Below are 13,764 nucleotides of genomic sequence, written 5' to 3'. Positions count from 1 at the left end.
GAGTACATGGATTAAAAAATGGCTACAAGGGCGTGTTCAGAGGGTGGTGATAAATGGGGAGTACTCAGAATGGTCAGGGGTGGGTAGTGGGGTTCCCCAGGGTTCTGTGCTGGGACCAATCCTATTTAATTTGTTTATAAACGATCTGGAGGATGGGATAAACAGTTCAATCTCTGTATTTGCAGACGATACTAAGCTAAGTAGGGCAATAACTTCTCCGCAGGATGTGGAAACCTTGCAAAAAGACCTGAACAAATTAATGGGGTGGGCGACTACATGGCAAATGAGGTTCAATGTAGAAAAATGTAAAATAATGCATTTGGGTGGCAAAAATATGAATGCAATCTATACACTGGGGGGAGAACCTCTGGGGGAATCTAGGATGGAAAAGGACCTGGGGGTCCTAGCAGATGATAGGCTCAGCAATGGCATGCAATGCCAAGCTGCTGCTAATAAGGCAAACAGAATATTGGCATGTATTAAAAGGGGGATCAACTCCAGAGATAAAACGATAATTCTCCCGCTCTACAAGACTCTGGTCCGGCCGCACCTGGAGTATGCTGTCCAGTTCTGGGCACCAGTCCTCAAGAAGGATGTACTGGAAATGGAGCGAGTACAAAGAAGGGCAACAAAGCTAATAAAGGGTCTGGAGGATCTTAGTTATGAGGAAAGGTTGCGATCGTTGAACTTATTCTCTCTGGAGAAGAGACGCTTGAGAGGGGATATGATTTCAATTTACAAATACCGTACTGGTGACCCCACAATAGGGATAAAACTTTTTCGCAGAAGAGAGTTTAATAAGACTCGGGGCCACTCATTACAATTAGAAGAAAAGAGGTTTAACCTTAAACTACGTAGAGGGTTCTTTACTGTAAGAGCGGTAAGGATGTGGAATTCCCTTCCACAGACGGTGGTCTCAGCGGGGAGCATTGATGGCTTCAAGAAACTATTAGATAATCACCTGAATGACCGCAACATACAGGGATATGTAAGGTAATACTGACACATAATCACACACATAGGTTGGACTTGATGGACGTGTGTCTTTTTTCAACCTCACCTACTATGTAACTATGTAACTATGTAACACTCTGTTATATAACATGTAATGAGAGTTTTTCATAGTCTGACTATTCATACATGAGTCAAGGAACAGTTATGTGTGGGTGTACAGTAATGCCGCGTACACACGAGCGGACTTCTCGTCGGACTGAACTCCGAAGGACTTTTCAATGGAGTTCCGACGAAACGGACTTGCCTACACACGATCTCACCAAAGTCCAATCGTCTCGAACGTGATGACGTACGACCGGACTAGAAAAGGAAGTTCAACAGCTAGTAGCCAATAGCTGCCCTTGCGTTGTTTTCGGTCTGTCGGACTAGCATACAGACAAACGTTTTTTTCAATAGGAACCAAGTCCGTCGGAAAGATTTGAAACATATTCTATTTCTAAGGTCCATCAGATTTTTTGACAGAAAAGGTCAGATGAAGCCCACACGCGATTGGAATGTCCGACGGATTCTTCCCGTCGGACCTTTTCTGCTGGAAAGTCCGCTCGTGTGTACGTGGCATTAGAAGAATTTATAAGCACATACAGAGATTTGAAATGTTGGAAATTCTCAACAACCAACGGCCAATTGCTCCCTTTACACCATATAAAATATGTTCACCACACATAAACCACAACAGAACATCGGCTGGGTCAGTCATTTTTACTCTGTTGGCCTTTATTCGGGTGTAACACGCAAGCTACTCTTTACCCTAGAAAGTTGTTAAAGTTTTATTTTAAGACTAAAGAAGAAACTTTTAATCACAGCTTTGTAGATTAAAGCACATACACAAAGCCATCCAACAAATCTTTTCCCACCTCTGTCTTTAGAGAGCTCAAACTGACTAAGGGCTAAAACACATTAAAATGAATTAAGCACAGCAGTTGTTTAAGTAAAATGGTGCAACATGTTAATTGAAAGAGTTACCAAGGGGATTTGTTATTCGGTGTAATCCTTTGAACAGAAGTAGTCCTTTTTTCTTTCGTTCCTATGTTTGTCCTTTAGCTGGCAAAATAATTAAAATTCTGCAATTGCTCTGCTAGTAAGGATATACATTATTGGAATTGAAAAAGCCAGGCCTGTAAAGAATGTTTAATCAAAAGTGCTCTGTCGCAATAAGTTGCACTGCACAAATGATCCTGTACAGACACTAGAATTTTGCATTTTAATCTCTTATGAGAAAATGTAAATAGGAATAGCCCTGGAATGTGTCCCTTGCTCAGCAGTTCTGCAAAGTACCAAGTCAATGACTGCTATAGTATCTTAAACAAAACTCTGTCAATTGCACAATATTTTGTACTCATCAGATAACTGAATACTTTCAGTTTTGGGTGATACATGGAGCTATACAGAACTGTATATATTCAGGATAAATGCATCTCTTGCTTAGGGTTGCCGCCTCATCCCTGTAAACCCGAACACAAATGAATTACACAGGTTCTAAGGCTAATTTAATGCAGATAAGGCACCAAGTGAGTGTAATTACCACCTTAAAGGGGTTGTAAAAGCTCATTTTTTTTTAAATAACAAACATGTTATATTTACCTCCACTGTGCCATTCGTTTTGCACAAAGTGGCCCCGAACCTGTTCTTCTGGGGTCCCACGGCGGCGCTGGTGGCTCCTCGAGTGTCAACGCTGGAGAAGCGCTCTCCTTGGTGGACACCCGTGCGGGCAGGCTCCCTAGTCCCACATCTGTGTCCATTCACACAGGATGCAGGACTCAGCCCGGCGCTGTGTCATTGGATTTGGTTGACAGCAGCAGGAGCCAATGGCTGCGCTGCTATCAATCTATCCAATCGGGACACGAGACACCAGCTACAGATGGTATGCTCGTTCCCGGACAGAGGATGACAGCGTCCAGGTCAGTAAAACGGGGGGGGGGGGGAATCTGTTGAGCTGCAGCACTAACAAAGGTTTTTCACCTTAATGCATACAATGCATTAAGGTGAAAAACCATGGTGGTTTACAACCCCTTTAATAAGCCACAGAACCTGTATAATTAATATGTGTTTGGGTTTATAGGGATGAGGTGGCAACCCTACACTTGTTCCTACTGCTAAATTGTGGCACAACCTTTGCAAGCTTTCTCACTGTGTTAGCATAACTCAATAGCATAGCTCCCAACCGTCCCTGATTTCGAGGGACTGTCCCTCATTCGGAACAAAGTGCCTTTGTCTCTTTTTCCTCTTCATTTGTCCCTCATTTTGGTCTGATCCATATAGTTGTATACAGAATGCACTTTTTATCTTTCAAAAAGTGTTTGAAAGTTAAACCATTCATTCAATTTCTAAAGTGCTGCATTTGTAAATTTCAAAAGCCAATATAAAGGAATAGTAGTGGTAAAAAAAGCACTTGTGGGCTTAACCAATACAATTCTCTTTTAAGAGGGGTGTGGCTTATACCTGCATAGTTTTGCTATTAGGTGTCCCTCATTCCCATCTCAGAAAGTTGAGAGGTATGCAATAGCTCTAACCTTAAAAACCCAACTCTAGGCTTTAGAAGTGTCCACAAGCAGGCTGCAATACTCTCCTTCAATCTGGAGCTGTACCCCAAGTAATCAAGAAGTAAACAAGATGTCTTTGCTCAGTCTTCTGGGTTCAATAAGGTCTAGCAAAGACTGAGGACATACTGTGAGTGCAGGGTGTCTTAGGTCTGACCCCTGAGGGGACATTACCCAGGAACCTGTATTTACTGTATAATGGTGCAGATCCCACCCATGGGGGGAAGAAGCAGAGAGAAAAAAAAACATTAGGTAGACAGAAAGCAGGAAAGGGGGTAGGGGCCCTGTAATTTCCCACCAGAGTTAGAGATATCCCACATCAGTAAAGGCTTTCCACTGAAGCCAAGTGTCTCTTTCTCTAGTTATTTTAGTCATTTCCTGTCTATATACACTAACTCCAGCATCAGCTGCTCTGGAATTCCTTCCTGATAGTGACTATATTCAATTTGTCTGCACAAAGTGTACTGGCATGGCAGCCTGTGGTGTTAATCAGGAGTGTGTGTAAAGTTGGAAAGATTCAAGAGAGTTGTCCCGAATAAGGACTTGGAGGGCATTCTAATAAAAGTTACCCATATACACTTCACCCTTTCCAATTGCTTATTTATCATGCCTATCTCAGGGATTTCTAGCCCCCACATGAGTCTCATTCACACTGTTATGCCGCGTAGAGACGATCGGACATTTCGACAACAAAATCCTGGATTTATTTCCGACGGATGTTGGCTCAAACTTGTCTTGCATACACACGGTCACACAAATGTTGTCGGAGATTCTGAATGTCAAGAACACGGTGACGTACAACACGTACGACGAGCCGAGAAAAATTAAGTTCAATAGCCAGTGCAACTCTTCTGCTTGATTCCAAGCATGCGTGGAATTTTGTGCATTGGAATTTTGTGCACACGATCGGAATTTCCGACAACGGATTTTGTTGTCGGGAAAATTTGAGAACCAGATCTCAAATTTCCGATGGAGCCTACACGCGGTTGGAAGCTCACATCGAACATTTGACCGTGTGTACGTGGCATAAGTGTTACCATATACTGGCTTATCACCTTCCATTGGAAATCCCATTCAGTACCGATCACCCAAATGAAAACCAGAGTAAATACTATTAACCTTATGGAAAAAATATTCTATACATTATATAACACCATGCACTTCTTTAACAAAAAATGGGATCCTTGGTTCAATCATTCTGATGTATTATTTAGATTTTTAGAGAACTACGGTAGGTATATTAATTCTAATGTTCATTTAAAATCTAAGCATACATGACTCTTCATTTACTTTATTATGTGTCACAATATGTATATGGTAATTGCTTTTCACTATTACGCTTATACTATGATTTTTATGTACTATGTTCTTTAAACAACCCAGCTCAACATTTCCTTTATTCAATTGTAATCTAATTTTGCACCTTCTACTTTACAATGCACTTTTCTTAATGTGCTGTATTTACTTGTACCACCATTTTATACCAAATAAAAAAGTTTGTAAACAAAAAAATAAAAGTTGCATACATGAGTGTATTAAAAGCAACATTTGAAATTATATTAGCATGTTAGATTTTACTGACTGGGTTCGGATCTGCTTAAAGTGATACTAAACGCACACTGTTTAATTTCCATGGTCCCTTCTATTTCTGTATGTGGATGATGGCACTGTAATTATTTTAACAAAAAAAAAAAACATCTAGATGCCTTTTTTCTACTGATATACAACTGTCACATGACCTAGCTCTTTCCCACCCTGTCTGCAGGGAAACATGAGCAGGAGGGGCTTCTAGTTCTTTGCTGCTGGTCACACGTTGAGAAAAAAAAAAGAAAAAAAATGTCCTTTGGAATATAAGAAAGTAAGAGTAAGAAAAAAAAAAATTAATATCAATAAACTGTTTAACCATTTCAGCCCCAGAAGGTTTAACCCCCTTAATGACCAGAGCATTTTTTGCGATTCGACATGGCGTTGCTTTAACTGACAATTGTGCGGTCGTGCGACATTGTACCCAAACAAAATTGAGGTCCTTTTTTCCCACAAATAGAGCTTTCTTTTGGTGGTATTTGATCACCTCTGCAGTTTTTATTTTTTGCTCTATAAAAAAAAAAAAATTATGAAAAAAACCCAATATTCTTTACTTTTTGCTATAATAAATATCCCACACTTATTTTTTTAAAAACAATTTTCTTCATCAGCTTAGGCCGATATATATTCTTCTACATATTTTTGGTACAAAAAAAAATAGCAATAAGCGTATATTGATTGGTTTGCGCAAAAATTATAGCGTCTACAAAATAGGGAATAGATTTATAGCATTTTGATTATTATTATTTTTTTTACTAGTAATAGCGGTGATCTGCGATTTTTATTGTGACTGCGACATTGCGACAGACAGATCAGACACTTTTGACACTTTTTTGGGACCATTGACATTTACACAGCGATCAGAGCTATAAATAGCCACTGAATACTGTATAAATGTCACTGGCAGGGAAGGGGTTAACACTAGGGGTGATCAAGGGGTTAACTTTGTTCCCGATGTGTGTTTCTAACTGTGGGGGGAAGGGCTTACTGGGACATGACAGCGATCACTGTTCCCGGCCACTACGCAACTGACCCTGCGTGAGCCGCTGTACACCTACGGTGATTCGCGCAGGAGAGCAATTGTGGCGGCCGGTCTTTAACCACTTCAGCCCCGGAAGGATTTGCCCCCTTCCTGACCAGAGCACTTTTTGTCATTCTGTACTGCGTCGATTTAGCTGACAATTGCACAGTCGTCGACGTTGTACCCTAACAAAATTGACGTCCTTTTTTTCCCACAAATTCTTTTGGTGGTATTTGATCACCTCTGCAGGCACGATCCTGCGGTGTGTGCGCCTGATAGATGGCAAATTCAAAGGGACATACAGGTATGCCCATTTGCCTGCCTGTGGCATTCTGCCGACGTATATGTGTGTGCGGCGGTTGGCAAGTGGTTAAGCAGTTAAAACTGTCATACACATTTAAATTTGAAATCAAATCTTTTTTATTTTTTGGCAATGACATGGTGTGGGCGGATTTTTGCTAGTTACAGGCTGTGTCACACCCTTCCAGCCTGTGTCTTGGAATAAGAGGAAGGTGAAGCCTCCATCAATCTATATGTAATATCCCACCCCCCCATTGTGTTTAGCTGGTTAGTGGGCATGGAGGAGGAGGGAGGGAGTGAACTGTCATTTACCACTGTGTATACGCTCAGATGTGTGACTCTATAGTCACATGGGCTGCTTAGATGTGATATAGAGAAAATGCTCAGCTTAGAAACTCGCTGAAAACTGAGCATGTGCAGAGCTGCCAGCACTAAATCAAATCTCTAGTTGAATTGGGGACTTAGATAGAAGGGGGTGATAGAGAGCAGAATACAGAAAATGAAACTCATAGCAACTAAGTGAATATGAACAGCATGTAATACAGCATTTGTTGAAAGTTTTTTAAGATGTGGGTTTTGGTGACACTTTAAGGCTGCATGTTAAGGCTGCTAAGGTTGTGCATTCAGAAACATTTTTGAAATGACTGCAACCAGGGGCGTTGCTAGGTCTACAAAAGATCTGGGGCTAGAGCCCACAGCAGCAAAGTAAAGAAAGTCATACGCTTGGGCGGGTATACACATGTATATAATATACGTGTGTGTGTGTGTGTATATATACATACATCATGGTCCCCAGAGAGCCCCCCTTACATCAGGGTCCCCAGAGAGCGTCCCCCTTACATCAGGGTCCCTAGAGAGCTCCTTCCTTACATCAGCATTCCCAGAGAGCCCCTCCTTACATCAGAGTCCCCAGAGAGACCCCACTTACATCAGGGTCCCCAGAGAGCCTCGTCCTTACATCAGGGTCCCCAGAGAGCCCCCTTACATCAGGGTCCCCAGAGAGCCCCCTTACATCAGGGTCCCCAGAGAGCCTCCCCCTTACATCAGGGTCCCTAGAGAGCCCCTTCCTTACATCTCTCTGCTCCCTCGCCCTCCTGGCTCTCCCGTACTGCCTGCCGCACTCGCGGCCCAGCTGCAGAGAGGCCACGACCACGGCCATCTCTGAGAGACTCGGGGCTATGGGCCCCAGATTCGGGGCTATAGCCCCAAAAGCCACCCCCTAGCAACGCCCCTGACTACAACCACCTGATCTACAGTGCAATCTTCGCTGGTTCTGAGCACATCATGGCACTCTTATATTAGGGCAGCACAGTGGTGTAGTGGGTAGCACTCTCACCTAGCAGTAAAAAGGGTCGCTGGTTCAAACCACGACACTACCTGTCTGGAGTGTGCATGTTCTCCCTGTGCCTGCATGGGTTTCCTCCGGGTACTCCGGTTTCCTCCCACACTCCAAAGACATGCTGGTAGGTTAATTGGCTTCTGTCCAAAATTGGACCTAGTATGTGAATGTGAGTTGGGGACCTTGGATTGTGGGCTCCTTGAGGGTAGGGACCGATGTGAGTGTGTGATGTATGTGTAAAATTCACAGGGCTATATGGGTACCTTAAATAAAAAATAATAATATAATAGATGAGCATCTTAATGAGATGCAATGTACAGGGATAGGGACAATTGTAGACACGCACACTCACACTGGATGGACTGGTGTCTTTTTTCAACCTTACTAACGATGTAGCTATATTTATTTTAGGAGTTACAAATGGTCAGCAAAGTGGTCAAACCTCAAATATCTGTATTTACTATAGACAGCACCGCACTTTTGGTGAAATAAATGCTCATAGTGAAACACGCGCTGTGTGCTTGGGACTGGATAAATAGAAACATACTTAGAGACATCCACATCATACCAGAGTTGGAATTCTGAGCGTAGAATAATATTGCAAAGAACAAAGCAGCTTCATCCACCACTAAAACAATACACACTTACAAACAACAAATGGAACTCATTAAAGTGATGCATGTGGAAGAATCACAAATTTAAACACAGAAAATCATCAAATGCTGCCTCTCAACTGCTATAACAATAATTAAGAATAAATTAGCTAATCAGTCAAGTGTTTTAAAGCAAAGGCTTCAACCACAGGGCACAAACCTCATCATTGGCCACAACTGATCCTCCCCCAAAAAATAATTTCAGATAATAATACAATTTAAAATGTGTACAGGTTCTGAATTTTTATTTTTACGTAATCACTATTAAAACATTTTATATTTAATGCTTCATACCTCCCAAATGTTCCTAAATTGACATATCTTAACGCCCATAAGAGGTGCCAATTGAGTGTTATTTCATTCCAATATGGGCTGATTGAAGTAGCTAAACTCAAGAAAATGTAAAAAATATCACTACTTAATTCAGCTATCAATTCATTAAAATGATGAAATATGTGGCAAAAGTACCTAAACTTTTCTTGGGATTGGTCTCTTGTAATCACTGGGTAAGGCAAGAGCAGCACTAGGCCCTAAACCTCTTGAATCTGTATTGGAACATCGCTGACCACCTAACACTAAGGCTGGGTTCACTCCTATGTGGATTGAATGAGGGTTTCCTCGCATCTAATTAGCATAGCAGGAGAATATGACCGGCTGTCTATGGAGTCAATCACATGTCTCCGGGGCGGCTGCGGGGAGCACTGCACAGAAACGCTGTGCGTCTTTGCGTATGTTTTAGGGCCGAATAGAGGCAAAGTTTCTGCCCAGATTTGTCCCTGAAACGGAGAATAGGGACAAAAAGCGTTGCTGTGCGATCTGCGGCCGGTTTAGGTGTGAGCCAAGCCTTAAAGGTTTCTAACAGGAGAAGAGATTGATAATCTCATCATTATGCTGCTATTGCATGCAGTTTAGTCTGCAGGGAGGTTACATGGAAATTGGGATCTGGCAGTGCTCAATGGCAGGGGTGCCTGGTTCAAAGGCATTGCTGAAAGAAGTACAAATCCTTCACCAGGCAAAATGGATCATAGGGGTTATTTACTAAAGGAAAATCCACTTTGCACTGCAAGTGCACTTGGAAGTAAAGTCGCTGTAGATCTGAGGGGGACATGCAAGGAAAATAAAAAAACAGCATTTTAGCTTGCACATGATTGGATCATAAAATCAGCAGAGCTTCCACTCATTTTAGATCTACCCCTTAGATTTAGAACGACTGCACTTCCAAGTGCACTTGCAGTGCAAAGTGGATTTGCCTTTCGTAAATAACGCCCATTGCATCTTAGCTAAGATTATGGCTGCCTGTTTGAGTCCTGATTTTAGAATGGGCTAGAGTGCGGGTGTATGGGCCTGCTATAATCAGTGGAGGAACAGAAACCAATCTTTGTAATATTCCCAACCAAATTGCTTTGATAACCTTGTATATCATTATACCACACAAAAATACAAACTAATAAAAATAATGCAATTTATTTCTTGGGAATTCACAGACAGCTTTTGTTTTTTTTTTTTCAGTTTTTCCATATGAGGCCCATTGCTACTACTTTTTTTCAGAGCTTGGTAATATCCTTAGTTCAGGTTCATTTGGGAGGTATAACACTGTTCATTGTAGAATATGTTTAAGTGTCACTAGCGGGAAAAGACCAGACGTGTACCCAAATCATTTCATGAATGCAACATATTTTGTCTTAGTTACTGATAAAATCAAGAATACCTAGCAGTGAACTTACATTCTTTGGACATTCCCACTTCAAAGCACCTCTGTAGTCTGCAGTACTGGCAGCGATTGCGTGTCACTTTATTGATAACACAGTTCTTTTCTCTGTGACACGTGTAAACCATGTTCTTCTGAATACTCCTCCGGAAAAAGCCCTGGAGTGAGACAGGCAGAAAGAGTCACATGAAACACCCATTTGCTATACTATCCACAGATTGCCCTATTTAGCTAATTAAACGTCATTAAATGGATATGCTGGATAATGTGACCCTTCAAAACCCATATGAAAAATTAAAGGCTTTGTATCGTTTTCCTTGCTGCTTAGAGTGAGCTGCTTAATTTAACACTGAAGTATATTGAACAGATTATGATGTGGAGCAAGGAAACTGATACAGGGTCTAAGTACCTGTAGAGAAACTGTATGATACCTTCTGATGACCAGATGGAAAGAAGTTTAGGTAAAGTTTAACCTGTTCAGGAAAATTTAGGTATTGCAGCAGCATTGCCTGACGCGCAGAATGATAAGCACCTTACGACCTTTCATTCACTTTACAGAGTAATACAATGGTGTACAACATACTGAAACATTTTAAATACCAGATAAGGATAACATGGCATACATGACTCTTATGGCCTAATCACATCCATGGTTGGGATGCAAGACGTGAGTACTGCTGGATGTCCATTCCTGCACAATCTACAATTCAACCAACAGGGCAACAAAACTTATAAGAAAAATTGTTCCTAATACCTCCTAAATAATAGGGATTTATTCAGAGATCTGCACATATTTAAATATCAAAAATAAGTACCCAATATATTCTAAAACATGAATGAATACTTACATACAATGATACATTGGTTTTGATGTTTATTCAATATATTTGGAACATACTGTATTTTTGATATTTACATAAGGCAGAACTCTATTTTAGGCTTGGTTCACACTGCCGGAACTCGGGTCCCAATTTGTGAGACCCCAAGTCGCATGTGAAATCCCATGTTAGTCAATGAGAGCTGTCTTAATTAGCACTACTGAAGTCGCTCAGACTTTAGAAAAGGTTCCTGTACTACTTCAAGGTGACTTCTATCTGACTTGTGCCCATAGACTTTTTTTTTTTTCCTTTATTTTGTAAAAGCTCAAGTAAAATACAGTGCCCATAAACTTCAATGGAGGACGCCTCAAAGTTGGATCCTCATCTATATGGATGTGATTTGGATCCAACGTTACAGGAAGATTAGCCAGGCAGCGCATGGCATCTTCCTGTATTCTGTTATCACCGCATACATTCACAAGACCTTCACAAGACAAAGTCGCTTCAAAGTAGTACTCAAGTCGCCAGCAAGTCACTAGGACGTCGCTTGGCAAAGTTGCATCGTAAGTCGCATGGCTTTCAGGTCGTAGTAATGTGAACCAAGCCTAAATCTCTTGTTGTATTAGAGCTTGTTTTTTTTTAGTGTACATTAGGGGAAACTATTTGCCCTTGCTCAACAGTTTTCTTCCACTATTCTGCTTGTTAAAAACATATATACCTAAACTTCCATTTCCATCTTCCCCCTCACCCTCTCCATGCAATCAATATTGCTACAGACCTCAAAGCAAGGGGCATAGTCTACATTGGGTTGCATGAAACTTCCATTGTCCACAAACCCACAAGAAAACCGATTCAGTTTTAAGGCCTTTGCAGAAAAAGCTATGCGTGCACACACAGTAAGATAAGACCCACTGGCTTCATATTAGCAGGAAACCTTGTTCAAGGATCTGATCGGCAGCTAATCCATCTTCTACTAAGCCAGTGGGCATTAATGTAATGTGCATATGCAACCTTTGCTCCATAGAGCCTAAAGGAGAACCCTTTAAGGAAGAACCCTTCCTTCTTCTAGGCTTGTGGAAAATAGAAGAGCCACTTGCACCCAGTATAGAATATTTCTGATAGATAAAGTACCTGGCTGATCTTAAATTTACTGTAGGAAGTAAAGAGCGCAAGAGACAAGTAAGAGTGTAGCTATTGGACCCTCAAGGAAAGGTGCTTAGAGTAGCAGTGTGGGCAAATTTGGAATCACAAAATGTATCATTTTACTTTATTCTACTATTTTTCCCTTGCTAATCACCCCTGAATTCTTTAAAAAACATGGCTACAGAAATCTTTTTGGGCTGTTGCTTTTATTTAAAGTGATTATAAACTCAATTTTTAAATAAAAACATGTTTATACTTACCTGCTCTGTGCAATAGAATTGCACAAAGCAGCCCAGACCCTCCTCTTCTCTTGTTCCCCGCCGGCACTCCTGGCTCCCCTTGTTCTCTGTGTGCCACCATATCTGTGGGCTTGATCCCAAGCCTAGCTGCCTGTGTCCATAGACACAGACAGAGTGGCTCTACCCCGACTCCTGCTCACCTCGCCAGTTAAGCCTGTGATACAGGAAAATGAGAGGAGAGAGTGAGGATAGGGGGTAGTTTTATAATTAGGGATGTTCCTTTACCTATCTTTGGGGTTTCTGAAACTTCACATAATCATATAGTATAGGCAGGTGAATTGAGCATTACTTAGGATGCTTGATCTTCAAGGATTTAATTGAAATATCTGCTATGGTTAATTTATACAACACGGTTTTTGGGAACAATAACAGCGTAAAACATATAAATTCTGCTTTCCTTAGGGAATGTTTGAAACCAATGACAATTTCCCTAGTGTAATTGGGGGATTTTTATATGAAGGGTAGATTTAACTTTATTTACATATACAATTGTATCCCACCTACTTACATAGTTTTTTTTGTCTTTTTAACAGTGGTTTTAATTATTTCAAATGGTGGTTTATAATAGCTTCTGGTACATTAAGGCTTTAGTCATGGGGCTGTCATTTTTTACATATATATATTGTAAATTCCCATTAGTCCCTGCCCTCAAGGAGCTTACAATGTAAGGGCCCTAATTCATTACAATTCATACATACACATGCTAGGGCCAATCTACACAGGAGCCACTTAACCTACCAGGTTAATTGGTGCCCCAGTCGGAATTTGTGCACCAGGTGGAGGTGCTAACCACTTTCATTCACATCACCATAAGAAAAAAAAACACATATACAAGGGTTTTGTAATTACAGATCTGAATGCAGCTGCATTGTTTTCAATGGAGCCATTTACACAGGTGCGTAAATATGAGTTCTTACAAATGCATATACATGCACTTATACACGTAAGCATGTAAAGCGCATGTTCTTAGACACAGATTTTTGGATTCTGTGTTACAGCTCTGAAAGCAACTCATATTTACACACCCCTGTAAATGGCTCCATTGAAAACAATGTAGCTGCATTCAGATCTGTAACACAGAATCCAAAAATCTCTGTCAAAGAACATGCGCTTTACATGCTTACATGTATAAGTGCATGTATATGCATTTGTAAGAATGCAAATTAAGTCTAAACATAGGGGAAAATAAATTATCATAAAGTTATGTACACATACACATCTTTATGCATAATAATAATAAATTGTACTTGGGCCTCATCCAAACAATCTGAACAAAACTAATAGAAATATCCTACAATGATGGACTATATCGGACACAGAAAGGAGACATGTAAGATAAAAGTAATTT

General features: G+C 40.9%; 1 protein-coding gene across 10 annotated transcripts in view; it reads right to left on the bottom strand.

Annotated features, from left to right (window-relative positions):
* Nucleotides 1–13,764, bottom strand: part of RARB (retinoic acid receptor beta) — a 1,235,115-nt gene that overhangs the window by 154,146 nt on the left and 1,067,205 nt on the right. For 9 of the 10 annotated variants that reach the window (XM_073630253.1, XM_073630251.1, XM_073630250.1 and 6 more), the window contains one exon: nucleotides 10,173–10,314. In XM_073630253.1, coding sequence (XP_073486354.1) covers nucleotides 10,173–10,314 — 142 coding nt within the window. Of the gene's footprint in view, nucleotides 1–10,172; nucleotides 10,320–13,764 lie in introns of all 10 variants that reach the window. The other variant, XM_073630259.1, reaches the window with a different exon arrangement.

This window comes from Aquarana catesbeiana, linkage group LG05 (genome assembly GCF_042186555.1).
Source record: "Aquarana catesbeiana isolate 2022-GZ linkage group LG05, ASM4218655v1, whole genome shotgun sequence".
NCBI classification, from domain to species: domain Eukaryota; kingdom Metazoa; phylum Chordata; class Amphibia; order Anura; family Ranidae; genus Aquarana; species Aquarana catesbeiana.
This window is presented reverse-complemented; position numbering and strand designations above follow the sequence as displayed.